Source organism: Rhinolophus sinicus, chromosome 8, assembly GCF_057876585.1.
Source record: "Rhinolophus sinicus isolate RSI-liver-muscle chromosome 8, RSI-T2T, whole genome shotgun sequence".
In the NCBI taxonomy this organism is placed as follows: domain Eukaryota; kingdom Metazoa; phylum Chordata; class Mammalia; order Chiroptera; family Rhinolophidae; genus Rhinolophus; species Rhinolophus sinicus.
Window position 1 is genome coordinate 47,057,167 of NC_142508.1, and position 17,612 is coordinate 47,074,778.

The following is a 17,612-nucleotide window of genomic DNA, read 5'->3' on the forward strand; positions in this document are numbered from 1 at the left end:
CCTGGGGCACATTTGGTGCCTGCATCCTGGTCTGTTTTCTTCTTGCCTTGGGAAATGACCTTAGGTATTAACTATCTCCTCTCATGAGATCATGACCTCCAGAAGGACAGGGCTTTGCCCGCTTATTGCCAATCTATCCTCTTGTAGAACAGCTCCTGGCACAGAGCTAAGCTTCATAAATGCGGAGTGGATGCATGAATGTGTCTGCCCAATACCCTGGACACCTTCCGGCCGGAGGCCGCTGCACCCGTTTCTTCCTCCTGGAAAGCTCCGCTACCCTATCCCACCTCCCACTCTGCCCTAGCCACAGCCTGCCCACCCTTTCAGCTCCCTGAGTGGATGCCACTGCCTCTGGAATCCTGTCTGCCTTCTCACCAAGCCAAGCCCCTCCATTTAAATGCTGCCCTGTCCTTCCACAGCCCTCAGCACGTCTGCCGACCTGCACCACTGGTGAGCTGCTTCCTCTCTAGCCTGGAGCTTCCAGAGGGCAGCATGGCTACCTGCTTGTCTGTCTTGTTCACCCTGTGTCCCCTAGAACAGAGCCAGGTGCACAGAGAGTGTTCAGCAAGGGCTGTGTTGACTCTGAGCTGGGTGGGGACCCTTTGTGGGCAGATTCCACAGTGATCCTCCTGCCACCGCAGCCCCTCCCATTGGGGATGATCTTTGCAAGGTCATGGCGGGAGCTAGTGGTGTGACTGAGTGTAGTGGTGGTTTGACCATGAGCTGTTCAGTCACACTGGGGCATCTCCTGTTCTCCTTTAGGCCAGAGTAGTGGAGAGGGAGGGAGGGAGGGTCCTTTCTCCCAAGGCAGAACCTGTATGTGTGGGGGGCGGGGGCCTGGGGGGGTGAAGGGTGGGGAAATCCCTCAGACCAGGGAGTGAGCAATCAGAGGGCTGGATGCAGGGGGAGGGGGAGTCCTACCCCCACCTCAGGCTTCATGATGTCAGACTCGGCCCGTGCCTTTCCCAGTCAGGGACAAAGGCCCATTGAGAGTGGGGTGGGGCTTGAACGCCTGGGTCCTGGAGAAGAGAGAGGCCTGGTGCCTGTGCTTCGGGGGTGGACATCAAGTACTATATGTCACAGCCTTCAGTGTCAGCACCAATCCCCTTAGGGTCACGTGTCAGTGTAGTCTTGGGGGTTCATCTCCTCTCTGGGTATGAATTGAAGTCTGTCCCTAGGGAAAGGATGCACGGGAGAGTGATCCCACACACAGCACCAGGAACTAATGCTGAAATCTGCAAACTTGGGTCTCCAGAGCACAGGAGGACTGGGGGACCGGAGGGCACGTGCCTGCCTCAAGGGCAGAGGTGCCACTCACAACCAGCTACCAGCACCGCATCATCTGATCCTTCTAGACAAGGCAAGGGCACTAGCCTGCTAGGGCTACTGTAACAAAGTACCACAAACTGAATAGCTTGCAAAACAGAGTTTATTGTGTCACCGTGCTGGAGGCTAGAAGTCTGAAGTCAAAATGTTAGCATTTGGTTCTTTCTGAGGGCTGTGAGGGAAGGATCTATTCCAGGCCTCTCCTCTTGGCTTGTAGATAGCCCTCTTCGTGTTCACATGACCTTCTCCCTGTGTGCGGGACTCTGTGTCCAAATGTCCCTTTTTTATAAGAACACCAGTCCTATTGGATTAGGGCCCACCCTAATGACCTCATTTTAACTTGACTCTAAGAACCCTATCTCCAAATAAGGTCACAATCTGAGGTGCTGGGGGTTAAGATTTCAACACATAAAGTTAGGGGTGGGGAGCCAATAGTTTAACCCATAACATTAGGAGTTCCAATTTTTATGTGAAATATCTTGCTTTTTAGGTATCAGCCCGAGTTTATCTCAAATATTGTGCAGACCAAGCAAAACTCACCTGAGGGCAGAATCAAGCCCTCAGGCCTCCGTGCTTAATGCTCTCTTGAGTGGGAGCTGGTGCTTGGTCCAACCAAGAGGCACTTGCTGCCCTCAGCCAGAATTGACAGCTGCATCCCAGGAGTCCTCAAAGTGTGGCCCCCAGGCCCACAGCATCAGTAACAGCTGGGAGCTTGTTAGAAATGCAGGTTCTAGCCCCACCACCGCCCAGACCTCATCAGCCAGGAGCCCTGTCAAGCTGCACTTTGGCAGTCTCTCCAGGAGATTCTGGAGCCGTGGAAGTTTGAATATCTCTGCCTGTCATCTCTAGGACCACATGGAGAACTTGCTAAAATGAGCGGGAGGGCTGGTGTCATTAACTGTAATTAGCAGTTTCACGTTTCCCACCTCCCAGGTATTTATTGAGGGGGGCCGAGTGTCTTCTACCTTCCCTGTCAATACTGATCCGTACATCGATGAGGCATCTGACAGTTTCCAAACCCATGTCATACGCATCCCTTGCTGAGCAGCTCAAGCACTATAGAGACACTGCTGTGTTTTTACACATCAGGAGGTGGGGTTTCAGAGCCAGGAGAAGATGCCTGCAAGATCCCGAAGCTAATAGGAGGCCAGGCTCTCCAGCTTGCTTTCCTCTCCCCGCCCCTCAGCCCCTCAGCCTCTGTTCTGGAAAACCTTCCCGGAGGAGGCTTTGGTGGCTTCGACGCAGAGGCAGAAGTTAGTGAGTTACGGTACTGATCCAGCTCCCAGTTGGGTTTAGTTTGGCTCACAGAGTATTGATTTTTTAAAAAGAAAAAGAAAAGTCAAATTCCTTTAATCAGTTGCCAATATTTTAAAAACGGAAATTTCACATAAAAGTTAAGGCTTGCCACCTTCTCTTGAAAAGAAACTCTTGCCATGTTTGGCCTGCCTTTGGGCATGACAAGCATCCCTGGGAGCCCTCTTTAGATGGGGTCCAGGCCTCCCCACTTCAATCCATATACAACACTGAGGCCCACAGGCCAACCCCCTTTAGCATCACACTGTTGCTGATGGTTTCTTATGGGCTAAGAACACAGTGAAATGCTTCTCTGTTTCTATCCAAAGTGGGGAAATCAGGTAAGTTGAGAGGGATGCGGTTTTTAAGCAGAATGGCAGGGACCTTAATTCCTTGTGGAGGTGAACAGTGTTCGCCTACCGTGTTTCCCCGAAAGCAAGACCTAGCAGGACAATCAGCTCTAATGCGCCTTTTGGAGAAAACATTAATATAAGACCCGGTCTTATTTTATTATAACATAAGACTGGGTCTTATATAATAAGACTGGGTATAATAAATATAATATAATGTAATATAATATAATGTAATGTAATGTAATGTAATATAATATAATATAATATAATATAATATAATATAATATAAATACAATACAATATAATATAATACCAGATCTCATATTAATTTTTGCTCCAAAAGACGCATTAGAGCTGATTGTCCAGCTAGGTCTTATTTTCGGGGAAACACGGTATGTGTCTCATGTGTAAAGTGTGTCTCTACTGAGAGACTACAGCCTAGATGCTCCTATGAAACAAATCCATCACACCTTACTCATTTACTGCCTCTGTCTGGAAGGCCAGCGGTTCTCAAACTTTTTGGTCTCAGGATCCCTTTCTGCAAAATTGTTGAGGATTCCAAAAAGTTTTTCATTTAAGTTATATGTACAGTTGCTTAACGTATTAGAAATTGAAATTGGGAAACTTTTAAAGCACAAGCACACAATACATTAGCCACTAGAGTGATGATGTCATCACATTCACAGAGCTTCTGGAAAACTCCATCGCACACTCATGTGAGAATGAGAGTGAGAGACAAGTAACATGTTAGCCGTTTCCACCTGGAGCCCTGCATGGAGCCAGGGACCCAACTTTGAGAACCCGTGCTAGGCATTTGAGTTTGTCACCCCTGTTTCAAAAAGACTTCAAGGGGAATAAACTTTGTTTGGTTTTCATTTCCTGCTGTTGCAACATAAATTCTAGGTCTTATGAAGTGAGGCTTAAAGGGAAAGAACAGAAAACAAATCTCCTTCACCAAGCTTCCTTGTAATCCCCAGTACACACCAACCACACACACCGCACCTAGTACCAGTCCGTACAAGACAGTGGCCAGAAGAAGCCTGGCATAGGCCTTTGGCAGGGAGAAAGGGCAACAGACACTCTGGTTTGGAAAACAAAAGCTGGAACCAGCCATTTTATTCCAAGATCATTCACTTAGTGCTGGAAGGCGGCAGGAATAAATAAGGGAAAGAGGGGGGGGGGCAGGGAAGCTCTATGTCTTGCAGCAGAGCCCACACCTCGATTTGTAACAGCAGCCGCAACAGTACATGCAGATGGGGAAGTGGGTGTCTCGCCGCCTCAGCCTCCGGAGCCCGGGCTGTGGGAAGGAAGGAAGAGTGAGTGGTTGTGCGCCCAGGGAAAGTTGTGGGAGGCTCAAAAGGGAGGCCCCCGTGTTCTCACCGTCAAGCCAGCCTTGGCTCCAGTTGTGTCCTGGGTCTGGAGGTCTGCAAGCTGTGTTGTCTGCAAAAGCAAAAGGAGTATTGAGGATGGCAGCAGGCCCAGCAGAGCGCTCAGATTTGTCCCCACTGGCCTGCTCCTCCCCAAGAGGTAGGTGTCCCATGCTCAGCTGGAATCCTAGGAGTGGCCTAGCTTTCTGGCCTTTTCTCACCTTCCCACAAACACCCCTGGTCTGTCTCCTGCTCTCTCCACAGCCACTGCTCTCCTTTGGGTCATCACCCTCCCTGGTCTGGATGCCAGCCGCCACCCGTAACGTCTCCCTCATCTTGCCCCTCCAATCCATTCCCCACGCAGTATGTCAGATCATGCCTTTCCCCGTTCTTCCTGCACTTGGAGGAAAATCAGTGTTTGCACGATTGCCTGTAAGACTTGGCATGTCCACCCCTCGATCTCATCTCCAAGTACCATAGCCTCCACTGCCTAAAGCTCTGACCGGCGAGGACACCATGCTTGCCCCCAGCTTGGGTCTCTGCTTGGCCATCTCCTTCTCTCATCCTCCAAGTCATAGGTCAAATAACATTTTCTCACAAACATTCCAACTTGACTGCCAGCCTTTATCCTACCTAAAGCCCCACCACCACCACCATGGGCACTCTAATACACTCTTTTATGTTATCTGTGAATAACACTTACTAAACATGTTTTGTTTATTGGCTAATTAATTCCCTGACCAGGGTGTAAGCTCCATGAGAGCAGAAATCTTCTCTCATCTACCTTGTTCATTGCTTGATCCCCATTGTCTAGAATAGGACTTAACACAGAATAGGCACTCAATAATTAACTGTGGAATTCACTCAGGGCCCCCAGGCCCTGCCGCTTGAGACCCCATCTCTGTACTTTAAGCAGCTGCCCATGCCCCTTGCCTTGCCCCAAGCTCTGCCCAGTGCTGGGGGTCTCCTGCTGCCCTCAGCAGCAGTCCCCTCTGCAGTCCCGCTGCCTACTGGGCCCAGGCTGGGTGGGCTCTCACCTGGTGCGAGAGAACTGAGGCGCTGGTCAGGCTGGCCAGGAGGAGTAGCAGGAGGCAGGTAGCTTGGATCTGCGTGCTCAGTGCCATTTTGTGCCGTCTGGCTGGCTGTCCTGCTGTTAGGTCTAGGACGAGTTCTGGTGTCTGGGCCCAGTTACAGTTGCTTTTATGGGGCCTGCTGAGGGAGGCGGGGGTGCTAAGCCCCCTCCCCTTTGTCCTCATTTCCAAGAAGGTGGTGGCGCCGAAAAGGCGCGGGAGAGATAAGCGGGAACAGAGTGACAGGGAACAGGGTTGTGTCACCGGCAGCCAGCAGAGGTGTGGCCAGGGATTAGGGCAGACAGGGCCACACACACACACACCTCTAGCCAGCCACCTGGGAAACACTTTCCCTGATGTGACTTCAACTTGTTGATCTCAGAAAAAAAAATGCCCTCTTTTGCCCCAGAGGTTGAACAGGTCGATAAGCAGGAGCGACATGCCCTCATCCCCCACCCTTCAGAGTCCTCATTCACATGGGGGCTGGCTGTCACTTACTGGGCTCCTCAGAGGTGCCCGACACAAGTCCCCCAGAGTTGGGTTCCCTTCTGTAGAGCACTGCGACAGCCAGATGCACGAGTTTGAGTCAGCATGAGCCCCAAGCACGCAAGGTCTTTTCCAAGTGTCAGAACCTTACGATGTGGCCCTGGTGTCTGGAAAATCTTCCTGTGAACTTTTGACCACGAGAGGACAGGAACCGCAGAGGCTACCCCCTGATGACTTCACCTCCCTCATACACCACAGCAGGTGGACTGACTCACTTTCGTGTTAACGCAGCCGGTACCACCTGTCCTCTAAGCAGCGCCTGCCCGCCCCATGCTGGGCTCTGCCTTCTCAGCCCCCAAATCCAGGGTCCTGGCTTCCTAGGCACTGCTCCCTCTTTGCCCACCAGTCTTGTTTTCCTCACTTTACAGGAGAGGAACTGAAGGCAGAGATTGGGGCACTGCACAAGCCACTGGTAGAGCTGGCATTCCAGCCTGACTCTGGGCTTGTGCTCTTATCACCAGGCTTCCTCGCCTCCTCAAAACACAGGAGGGCACAGCGGAGTGTACTAGACCTGGCTCTTCGGAGCCACTGCACGTCTTATCCTAACTCCATTCAGTGGCATCGCTTGGCCACAGTCAGACACCAGCCGTGGGGTAGGAATACCCGACCGCCATCAGCCAAGCCTACAACCAGGGCTTTTCTTCGGAGCCCAGCCCACCAGCACACCCCTGGATGGGGAGATGAACCACGGTTGCCTGGCGGTCCTCGCCAGTACCTGAACCCCGGGTAGTGGGTACGCACGGCCCACAGGACCCACAAACTTGATTCTAGAGATGAGACTTTGGCCATTTTGCCTCTGACTCTAGGCTTATCCAGGGTCAACCCTATCACGCAACCTGGGATGCTGCTGCCAAGGAACGAGCACTTCTTCCCAGCCCTGAGCTGTTGCCAAAGCCCATTCAAAACCACGCAAGTGGGGGGCCCCTGGAAAAGTGAAGGCTGCTCCCTGCCATCTCCCCCGCACCCACTCCATGTTAGGCTCCTGCTGCACACCCTCACTCCCTCTCAAGACGGCCTGAGGCATGGCCAGGGAAAGAAAACAGGGCTCCAGAGGGAAGACACCAGCTGGGGGCATTTGCGGTACGTGCTGGGTGAACTCAGCAAGGTGGTGGCTGGCAGTGGATGGAGTCGCATGGGGCTGCAGGTTGAGGCAGAGTCCAGTAAAGGGCTGCATGTTCCACCCCAGGGACACACAGCATCCCCCAGCACTGCCGGGCGTTCGCCGCATCTCTGCTCAGGCCAGGTTTCATCATCAGCCAGGGGCAGGGGTCACAGCACAGGCGCCAGAGCCACAGCGCAAGGCGACAGGCTGACGGGCCAAGCCTGGCTTCCTGGCCATCTGCCTTCCTTGGGGGTGGGGGGCTCAAGGCCAGTCCCCACCATTGGCTGGTGCAGAGGGAAGGGCTTCAGCCCAGAAGGGCAGGGCCAGGAGCCAGTCCTGTTTTTGGGAACTGGTGACACAGGAGACCCCAACCTCTCCTCCAAAAACATGGGTCATGTTCTTGACCCAACCTCTCCCCCTGCCCTCACACCACATATACACACCTGGGGCCTCAAAGAGGATATTCGTTCCTTAATTACTCCATCCAGCCAGCCAACAGACTGGGTACCGGGCAGTACAGGATGGCAGGGACTGGCATACAGCCACCAACACAATAGCTGAGGCCCTGCACCAATGGAGTTCTGCACAGACCCCACATCCTCTCCCCACATCTCAGATGGACAGATACACAGACAGACAAGGCGGGGCCACATGGGGCCAGTTTATTGCAGTTAAATACCTCTCTCTCTATTTTTTTTGTCCATTTTTCCATAAAGAAAATTAACACACACACACACGCACACGCACACACGCACACACACACACAGACACACACACCCAAAGGGGAGCAGGGATCCAGAAACAAGAGGTGCAGTGGGACACAGCCTCCCTGCTTAGGTCCAGGCCCCAGGGATGGCCCCCCAAAAGCTCCCCTCCTTCCCGTAAGCACCCTGTGCCAGTACCTCTAGAGACCAAGGAGGCAGCGGGATATGGCAGGGCCTCTGTCCTCTTCCCTTTTGCCTCCAGGCGAAACCACTAGAAGTGCTGGGGCTTAGTGGGGGCGGGGAGAAGGGACACAGACAGACGGGGGAGGGAGGATATCATTTCCATGTTGAGGAGAGCAGTGGGTGCTTATCCACAGAAATGCATTATTTCTCCCCGTTTTTGTTAAAAATCTACTATAAAAAAACGCAGCTGGGGGAGGGGCGTGTGTCCCTCTCTGTGCTAAGGGCTGGGGTTGGGGGCAGCAGAGGCCGGGAGGAGCCCCCGCCGGGGAGGGGAGGGCGGGCGTCACTGCCGGGCGCTCTCGCCCACCATCTCCAGGTTGTGCTGCTGCAGCTGGGCACGGAGCACGGCGTTCTCATTCTTCAGCTCTTCAATCTGGCAGACAGGACAGGGGACAAGGAGCCAGGGGTGGCTCCCTGCACCTTGGGGTCCTGGGTCCCCCACCCAGCTCCCAGCCCTGGTGCTCACCTGTTGCCTCAGGAGCTCATTGTCCATCTGCAGCCGCTCGGCCTCCTTGAAGGTCTCCTGCATGCGCTGGTTGGTCTGGCGTAGCTCCCGTATGTAGTCACAGGCCTTCGACAGGATCCCTCCTTTACTCTGGGGTGGGCAAGAGCATTAGAGCAAGCACTGCCCGCTGGTCTCTGCTCGCTGGCTCACCCCAGGACAACTCCCGTGCCCGGTGGACAAGAGGACGTTCTGGGAGGGGCCGGGGTACTCACCGCTCCAGTCTTGCTATTGTCTGCATTACAATCTGGAATGATTTTTGAAAGTTGGACAATCCAGTTGTTGATCTTGTCCCTCCGCCTCCGTTCCACTGCAGGAATAACAGTAATACCGACAGCTGGGTTTACAGCACTTCTTGTGCACCTAAGGGATCGACCTCCTGAGGCAGATGCCATCAGACCCTAGGCCGCTGAGGCTGAGTGCAGGCCCTGCCCAAGGTCAGTCACACTGCAAGCAGATGCAGAGCCAGGATCTGAACGCAGGTGGCCCGCTTCCAGCCCCGCTTCAGTGCTTCAAGAACAAAGTCTTTCTCTCAAGTGCCACACATACACCTTTAAAGCAGAATCAACAGTGTCCCAAGGACTATGGGTTCATTTTGTTTGCCTGCCCAGTATATTTTTAAGAATTTGAGTAACATTTAAAAATTAGGAAATTTCACATAATTAGCATCTTAGGAAAAATGGAGTTGTGGCTACAGTGGGCACATGTTCTTAGTTTAAGAATGAGCTTGAGTCCCTTTACACGGGACCCAAGTGCCTCTCTTTGGTCCCCACAGCCCCTGAATTTGAGCCTCCAGTCCTCAGGTCTCCCCAGAGCTCTGGGTCCCATGATTCTGTTTTCCTTCATTTTTAAAAATCAGTCTGACCATGTCCCACCTGCTTTAAACCCTTCTCCAGGACCCTTGCAGCAAGTCCCAGCTCCCTGGACTGGCACTTGTGGCTCTCAGGGGCCTGGCCCAGCAGGGCATTGGGTCACCCAAGAACATGAACCCTACCTGGAAGGCCAGGGATGGCAAACTAGTTAAGATTTCACTTGAAAAGTCCAGATTTGTGATTTTCTAAAATGCCACCACCTCAGTCTACTAGGTTGAGAGGCAGCTGCTTCCTTCAGACAAGGACATGTCTTCTCTCTGCACTGGAGGCTGAGACCCCTGGTTCAGGGCCTGTTGGAGGCAAAGCTGTCCCAGCTCTTCCTTACCTTCCAACCCCACAGGTGGGGACACACAAAAAAGCCCAGTTACCCAACTCTCACCTACACTCTCATCCCCCTGCCAAGATGCCCCATGGACAAATGCAGGTAGTGTTTCTGAAGGGGAGACTGGGCCTGTAGGTGGGATTTGGAAAGGAGGAGGGTGAAGGGATATTTTCTCAGGGTTGGGTGGCGCTGATGAGATTGGGGCAGGGGGTTCGGGTGAGAGTGAGAAAGGAGGGCGGGCCAGGAGCATGCCTCACTCATCTCCTCTGAGACCAGCACTGCCCGTCCCTGGTGGTCCCTCCAAGAACACACCTGGCCACTGACAGGCAAACCCCACTGTCTTCTCTTGGCACTTGGTTTCATCCACTCGTTGCTGATCAGTCCTTTACACCTCCATGCGCTCCCCCACTTTGGCCTGGGTGACAACACCCTCCTCCCTTTCACCTCTGCCTCACTTGCATCTCTCCTTCCACAGAAATCTCTCCAATACCATGGCAGGAACGGTGACAAGTACAGCGCTTTGCCTGACCCCCAGCCCTGGACCACTGCTGTCATAGTGAGTAGAACCTTCCCATTGAAGATAGCTGTGTCTTAGTCTTTTGGAACTAGGTGGTCAAAAGCAGCAGCAAAGCTAAGAATGCAGCCCACCCACCACGTCCCTTAGAAGCGTGCTCCATTCCCAAGGTTTCAAATGAGGAACCCAGCAGCAGATGGCTTCTTGGTTTTTCTCTACCCACATGCAGTCCAGCATTCACAAACCAGGCAGGGCACCAACTACAGATCTATCTCCCATGTACTCCTTGCTTCAAGCCACCAGGGGGCAGGGAGAGGGGTGTGGCACATCTCCAGCTTGCATCTACTTAAAAACATATTGCCTGCCCTACCGTGTGCAGGGGACTCGGAAAGGCTGCAGTCCAGGGTGGACTCAATCTCTGTCCCACTGGCACTCACAGCACCACTGTAAACGCATGTGAACACATGATACCAACACTGCAGGTTGTGCTATAATTGAAGATTGTGTCAAGTGCCTGGGGAATGCCAGGGTGGAGCAATGATTTCTGCGTGGGAATGGGGGTGGGGGGGAGGGTGTATCTTCAAAGACAGAGGAAACATTTGGGCTAGTTTCTGAGGGGAGGGGCATCAGGCAGACAGGTGTCAAGATCCCAGAAATGGTGATATGGAAATATTTTGCGCAGTGGTTGGAAGGTTGTGAGGTCTCGAATGCCCAACATGTGGGTCTGGACCTCATCGCTTACTCTAGGGGTCCAGTCCCTTGAGTTTGAGACTCTCACCAAGCAGGTAGCGATGTGGTCAGGCCCGTGGCTGGGAAAGACCACTTTGGCACATCTGAAATGGGGGAAGACCAGTTACGACCAAGGCCACGTCCATTCCACAGAAGTGCTTCAGTTACACCCATACAATATTTAAAACACAATTTAGAAGTAAAATCTGAGGACTAAAGGGAGAAATGGACAAATTCACAAATATACTTGGGAGACATCAACACTCCTCTCTCAGTAATTGATAAAACAAGTAGACAAAAACAAAACAAACAAACAGGATAGGAAATCTGAACACTGTCAACCAACCTGACCTAACTGACACTGACAGAACTCTCTGCAATAGTAGCAGATACATATTCTTTTCAAGTGCACACAGAAACTTTCACCTAGACTATATTCAGGGCCATAAGACAAGTCTCAATACATTTCAGAGAACTGAAATTATACACAGTATGCTCTCTGATTATAATAAAACTAAATTAAAAATCAATAACAAAAAGATATCTAGAAAACCTACAAATATTTGGAAATTAAGCAACACACTCCTGGGTAAAAGAAACCACAAGGAAAACTGGACAGTATTTTGAACTAATGATAATGAAAACACAACATATCCAAATGGGAGGTGGCTACGGCAGTTAAGAGTGACATTTGTAAGTAAAAAGGCTTATACTACGAAAAAAAGAAAGGTTTACACTAACATTTAAAAAGCTAGGGGGGGAAAAATCCAGCAAATTAAACCCAAAATAAGTAGAAGGAATGAATTAGTAACATGAAGAGTGGAAACTAATGAAATAGAAAAAGAAATTCCATCCAACATTTAAAAATCAGATTTTACATAAAGATCTGTCTTTCTGACTTCTCTGAGGTTCCGGCAAGAGTAGAGCCAAATTCTGCCATAGCAGCAATGGGCTGGCACTGCAAATGCCACCCTTCAGGCAGGACACTATGCCCCAGCCCGCAGGGTGGGCTGGAGATGGGCTCCTGCAGTACCAAGAAATGGTGGGAAAGATGTAAAAAGGAGAGAGAGAAGCTGATTTGAAGTTCACTTCAGCACAAACTCTCAGGATATGGGGATGTGAGGGAAAAGAGGACAGAGATGACGGTGGCTGGCTTTCAGTCTTGGCGTGGGTATCATGACAGAAGGTGCCTTTTGCTGCCCTGGAAAAAGAAATGTTGCATGGATGCCTTTGGAGAGGGGAGACAGCAGGTTCTGTTTTGGACAAGTTGAGTTTGAGGATGTCTCAGGGTAATCCAGAAATGGAGATTTTGAATGAGCTGCTCAAAATACGGGTCTGGGGTTCAAGAGAGAAGAATGGAGTGGAAACACATCTGCACACTTCCCATATCCAGGGGATGGGGAAGTTCTGAGGGGCCATCACAGAGCAGGTCTCCTCTTTCTGGAGTCATACAGGAGAAAGCCAGCAGAACCTCATCCTCAGAGAAACGATGAACACCTACAACTGAGTATGGGGCTTTGGAGATATTGACAATTCCTAAGGCTGACGGGAGAGGAGACCAGACCTTAAGAAACACCGATAGCCGAAGCAGTTTTCCAGCCTTGCCCAATGTGAAGAATCCCCTGGGAAACTTGTCAAAATACAGACTCCTGGGGTCTCCCTCTAATCTACCCATTCAGAACGTGCAAAGACAGCCCTGGAGACCTTGATTGTTAGCAAGCTTCCTGGAGCATTTTGGAAGCCTTGCTGAGGAGCAGGCTGGGAAGGAGAGGAAAAAGAGTGTAGGAGAATCAGAGCAGGTAGAGCAGAAAGGATCATTACGGAAAGGAGCGAAATAGGCAGAGTCAGATGCCTGGAGCACAAACAGCAAAGGAAGCCAATGGATTTGGCAATGAGGTTGTCATGGATGACCTTAAATGGAGAGATTTTGGTAGAGAAAAGAGCCAGAGACTGCCAAGGGTACAGGGAGGATGGGTAGAGGGGTGGGTCAAACATTGTGCAGGTTAGGAGAGAAAGGGCAGGATACAGCTGGAAGGTAAGGGCAAGGTTATGAAAAAGGCTGATTTTTGTAGGAGCAAGATTCCAGACTGTTTGCAGGTGGATTAATCCAGTCAGAGTCAGAGTGAGAGTGGGGTGGAGGGTGGCTAGATGTTATACCAAGAATGGTTTAATGCAGTATCACCAGGGGTATATCACACTGCTGGGGGGCTTCACATGTCTTCGACTGCCACGTTCTATTAGTCTCTGCAAAAGTCTGGTTAACACCATCTTATAAAGGAGTAAACTGGCGCAGAGATTAAGAACCAGCCTGAGGTCATATGATATAAGCAGTAAGGACAGGATTGCTGAGTAGCATACAGGAGGCTCCTTAAACTTGCCACACCCAACAACCAAGCTCAGATTCACCCTCTCCCATTTCGAACCAACCTGACCCCATCATGAAACCCTGATTCGTCAGCCTTGGAATCTTCCCCCCATGCCCCACCACCCTCCATGCCGTCCTGACTCAGGCCTGACATCTGCAGTCACCTATTTTTCTACTCTCTGGTATCCCATCACCCTTACTATCTGGCCTCTGTACATAAACCCCTCTGCTGGCTTCCCCTCAAACTACAATCAAAATCCAGGAGCAGGGACACTGGGAGTGTGATCTGGCCCTGACCAGCCCTCCTGCAACTCCACTGACTTCCTTTCTCCTTTTCTGAATTGTTCTTCTTCAAACACACCAAGTCTGTTCCAGCTCAGGCCTGGGTGTTTGCACTTGCTTGTCCCTCCGCCTGGGACTCTTCCCCAGTATGTGGCTGGCCCATTCCTTCAGGTCCACTCAGTCCTCTGCTAAGACGTCACCTCAGAGGCCTATACTCCTACCATCACCCTCCACCTCCTTACCCAGGTTTATCTTCCCTCATGTGACTTATGCTATCTGATGTCACATTGTAGTTTTGTATAATCTGTCTCTTCCCACAGAATAAACACATTGAGACCCAAGACCTCATCTAATCTATTATCCGCTGTTATCTGAGGGCCCCAAATGGGCTGGTAGTATATGCATGCTGAAAGAATGCCTGAACTCAGTGAGCTTACATCACAGCTGCATAGACTCACCCCAAATCGAACACTTGCAGGATTCTCAGGGCCTCACCCCAGCATTCAGGCCTTCCCTTGACCCTCCTGGCTCCCCTCCCAAGCACTCCATATGGAACCTCTGCAACAACCAAAACAGCACCCCCCAAAGTAACCTGACTCCATTCTGCCTGGCTCCTTCCAGCCTGTGCTCCCCTCTGCCTGACAGGCCCTCCCAAAGACCACCTCCCTGGGGAAGCACACCTGATCCCCTGGTCAGAGTTCAGTCAGCCACCAGCCTGAATTACTGAGCCTCCCTGACACTCCAGACTATGCCCCACACCTGACCCAGGGCACATGCTGCCCAGCCTGGAATCCATCTTCAGGAAGTATTTGAAGGACAGTTGTTTGGGCATTAGGTGTGCCCCTGGACTTGCATGCTGTTATGTCCAACATAGTGGCTACTGATTGGGGGCAGGGGTTGGGGTGGGGGACTAGGGGACTGCAAAGATGGCCAAAATGACCTTTGGATTTGGTGTTTATGGGAAGGGCAGAATGCTCTGGCCTCTGCCAGCCAGAGGCACCGCTTCCTACAGTTTCATCATCCGATGTGCTATCAGAACAGAGCTACTTCTGGAAGCCAGGAGGGCAGGGGAATTGAGGGATTTGAACACAACAGCTGCCACTGGAAAGGTAGGTCCAGGGGAGCCAGACCAATTCCATTTTTACTTGTCACATGCCTGGTGATCTGTGACTCCAAACACCAGGCCTAGCTGTGCCTGTGAGGTCGAGGCCTGGACTGGCCCAGGGCCTCCACCTTGACCTTACCTTCATTGTGCTGAGCTCTCCTTCTTTCATCTCGTGGTGTTCTGGTTCCATCAATTTTCCTAGAAAAGGGAAAAAATGGGCACACATTATCTCAGGCCCCATTCGTCCAAGCATTTATTAAGGACTCAGACTTGAAAATGATCTTTGCAAGACAAACCTATATGTAGAAAGAGGAAATGATACTTTATTTACACTAAAGCAGAAACAGACCGAAAAATACACCAAGTGCCTGCTGTGTGCTCAACTGCCAGGCTTGCATTCCAGAAAACCTTCCTTCTTTCGGCCCCACACCAGGCCCTCCCAGTGTCCCGTTCCTGGGCCCAGGTCTCCCGCACATACGGGGAGTAGGGGTGTGTCCTGGGTGCAATCGTCCTTTGCGTTCCTGTCTGAAGCACGTCTTGGGGCGTCATCATGACATAGAACTGGCCTGCAGAGAAAGCGGGGGTTAGAGATAAAACTGAAGGCAGAGTCAGAACTGGCTGGGGCCTCCCTCCCTGCTAGGCCTGTTGCCTCCCCTGCTTCCACATTGGCCCCTTCCTCCCTTTACCTCCAGCCTGCAAGCTCTGATCTGTGGTCTGTACCGACACAGCCGTGGTATCTCCCACACTGGATGCTGGGAAATAGGCAAATCGTGCTTCTCCACTGACAGCCTCAGCTGCTGGGCTGCCGCCATTGCTGAAGGGATTTTGGATTACAGCCTGGGGTGTAGGAGGACACAGAGGCCACCCTTAGTTATCTTTGTTCCCCAACCCATCCCCTTGTTGCCCCGTTTGATATTTACATGGAAGGGAACCCCTATGTAATGTGCCACTCTGCCCTATGTCTCAGGTGGTCCTGGAACTTTGCAGAAACTCAGCAATCACTTGGTAAACTGACCAATTTTTACCTCTAACACCCTTTCCTATTACCATTATCCCCACTTTACAGGAAGAAAAAAAAGATGTTCCAAAGATCTTGCCCAAGGTTTCATTGTGTAGAACTGGGATTTGACCCACACAGCCTGATGGCCTGTGTCCCACCTTTCCCACCCCATGGGACTCCCCAAAAACAGAGTCAGTGTCCCCTCTCATCCCCCCAGGAGTTGATGGGCACCTACCAGTGGGAAGGGTGCTGCGGGACCTGGGGGCACAGAGGCAGCAGTGGGACCAGGGCGCTGGGCTGCCCCATCCACACCCACCTGGGTCACAGCCTGCTGCCCCCCTGCGAAGGCAGCCGTAGACACGACGCTGACGGCGCCTGCTGTGTCGCCCTGGCCATCCAGCTGACCATCAGTCACCTGGACTACGCGGTATGTCACCTGCAGGGGGCGGCAGAACAGCGAGACCAGCGCTGGGACCCAGGCAGGGGACAGATCCGAGCCCCTCCCTCCTAGCTCGCCCGCTCGACCCTCAGCTCAGCCCTCCACTTGCCCACCAGGCTCCCGGCCCACAGCCTCACCTGTCCTCCATTATTCTCTGTGCGGAACTGGTACTGGATGTTATGGTCGCCGAACGCCGCCTGCTGGACGCTGGCGATGGCCACCGCCGTCTGCTCCTCTGCCCCAGGGCCGTCCCCGCCTGCGGTCGGAGGAGGGTAGGGGGGATGGTCAGCAGTTGCATGGGCCTGGGCACCCCCAGGGGCCTCCCCGGATGCAGGCCGTAGCCCCAGTGGGCCCCGCGAACACTCACCCTCCTGCAGTTCGACGCCCTCCTCTGCCTCGGGTCCCTTGTCGTGACTGCGGGGAGAGCGAGAAGAGGGGGTTATGGCCGCCCACGCCCCCGCCCCTTTACCCAGGTGCAGGGTTCCCATCCTGCCCCGCCCAATCTGGGGCTGGGGCACCGCTAGGACCCCGGACCGGGGGTATTCGCGCGGGTACCCCCTCCCTCGCGGCCTCCATTTTGAGCTGGGCCCAGCAGTCGCTCGGGATCATGGCGGCCTGGCCGCCAGGCCGAAGGGCCGCAGCCAGGGCGCGCGGGGCACGGACCGGGCGGGCGCCCTTACCTGGCGGCGGCAGCAGCGGTGGCCGAGGCAGCGGGATCCAGACCCGGGTCCAGCATGTCCATGGGGGGGTGGGGTCGGGGGGGGCGCGGGGCCCGGGGGGAGGGGAGGGGTGGGGTGGGGTGGGGAGGGGAGGGAGGGGAGGGGGCGGGCGGCCGGGGGGGCCCCCGAGCCCGGCGCTCACGCCGCGCGGCAGGAGGGGACGGAGGAGACACGGGAGCCGCTCGCGCTGATCACGGGGACAAACAGTGGGGTCATGTGAGGAGGAGATGCCGCCGCCGCCGCCGCCGCTTTTCCTGCAGCCGCCGCCTCCGCCCGCCTGTCTGCCGGCTCGCGGCGGCTCTAGGCTCCGGGATGCAGCGCGGCCGACCCCCGCTCGCTGCACGCGGCCCTGGGGCCTCCTTCCCTGAGCCGCCGCCGCCGCCGCGACTTTTTTTTTTTAAACCCGGCCCGCCCTGGACGGCCGCCGCCTCTCCCCTGGATCGCCGGCTCGGGCGTCCGCCGCTCGGCCTGGCCCAGTCCGGCGGCGGATCGCTGCTGCAGCGGCCGCCGCTTTCTATTTTTTCCCCCTTTTTTTTCCTCCTTTACTTGAGCTGCGCGCGCGCGGTGGCGGCGGCAGCGCGAGCCCGGGACAGACGCGCGCGAGGGGAGGGCAGCCCCCGGGGAGCGCGCGCAGTCTCCGATGGCGGGCGGGCGCGCGCCGGCCTGGGTCTCGGCGGGCGCGGGGTCACCGCCACAGCCTCCGGAGCCGCCCGGCCGTCCGAGTAGAACGCGGGCCGGGATGGAACGCCCGGGGTCCCG

The 17,612-nt window shown here is 53.6% G+C and overlaps 2 protein-coding genes across 3 annotated transcripts; both read right to left on the reverse strand.

The window, feature by feature from the left end:
- Positions 1-4,057: 4,057 nt before the first annotated feature.
- Positions 4,058-5,669, reverse strand: HAMP (hepcidin antimicrobial peptide). The gene is made up of 3 exons (XM_019710639.3): positions 5,377-5,669; positions 4,353-4,412; positions 4,058-4,269 (listed from the first exon to the last, which is right to left on the reverse strand). The coding sequence occupies exons 1-3, from the start codon at positions 5,593-5,595 to the stop codon at positions 4,165-4,167; spliced, it is 384 nt and encodes a 127-aa protein (XP_019566198.3). The 5' UTR covers positions 5,596-5,669; the 3' UTR covers positions 4,058-4,164.
- Positions 5,670-7,692: 2,023 nt separating this feature from the next.
- On the reverse strand, positions 7,693-16,910 carry USF2 (upstream transcription factor 2, c-fos interacting). Of its 2 annotated transcripts, none has more exons than XM_019710638.3 (10): positions 16,815-16,910; positions 16,502-16,548; positions 16,272-16,390; positions 16,012-16,131; positions 15,382-15,532; positions 15,174-15,261; positions 14,835-14,893; positions 8,722-8,816; positions 8,471-8,599; positions 7,693-8,377 (listed from the first exon to the last, which is right to left on the reverse strand). In XM_019710638.3, the coding sequence occupies exons 1-10, from the start codon at positions 16,874-16,876 to the stop codon at positions 8,288-8,290; spliced, it is 960 nt and encodes a 319-aa protein (XP_019566197.1). In that variant the 5' UTR covers positions 16,877-16,910; the 3' UTR covers positions 7,693-8,287. The 2 variants fall into 2 exon arrangements, with proteins under 2 accessions (XP_019566197.1, XP_019566196.1); XM_019710637.3 differs by having other exon boundaries at positions 15,931-16,131.
- Between the last annotated feature and the right edge of the window lie 702 nt (positions 16,911-17,612).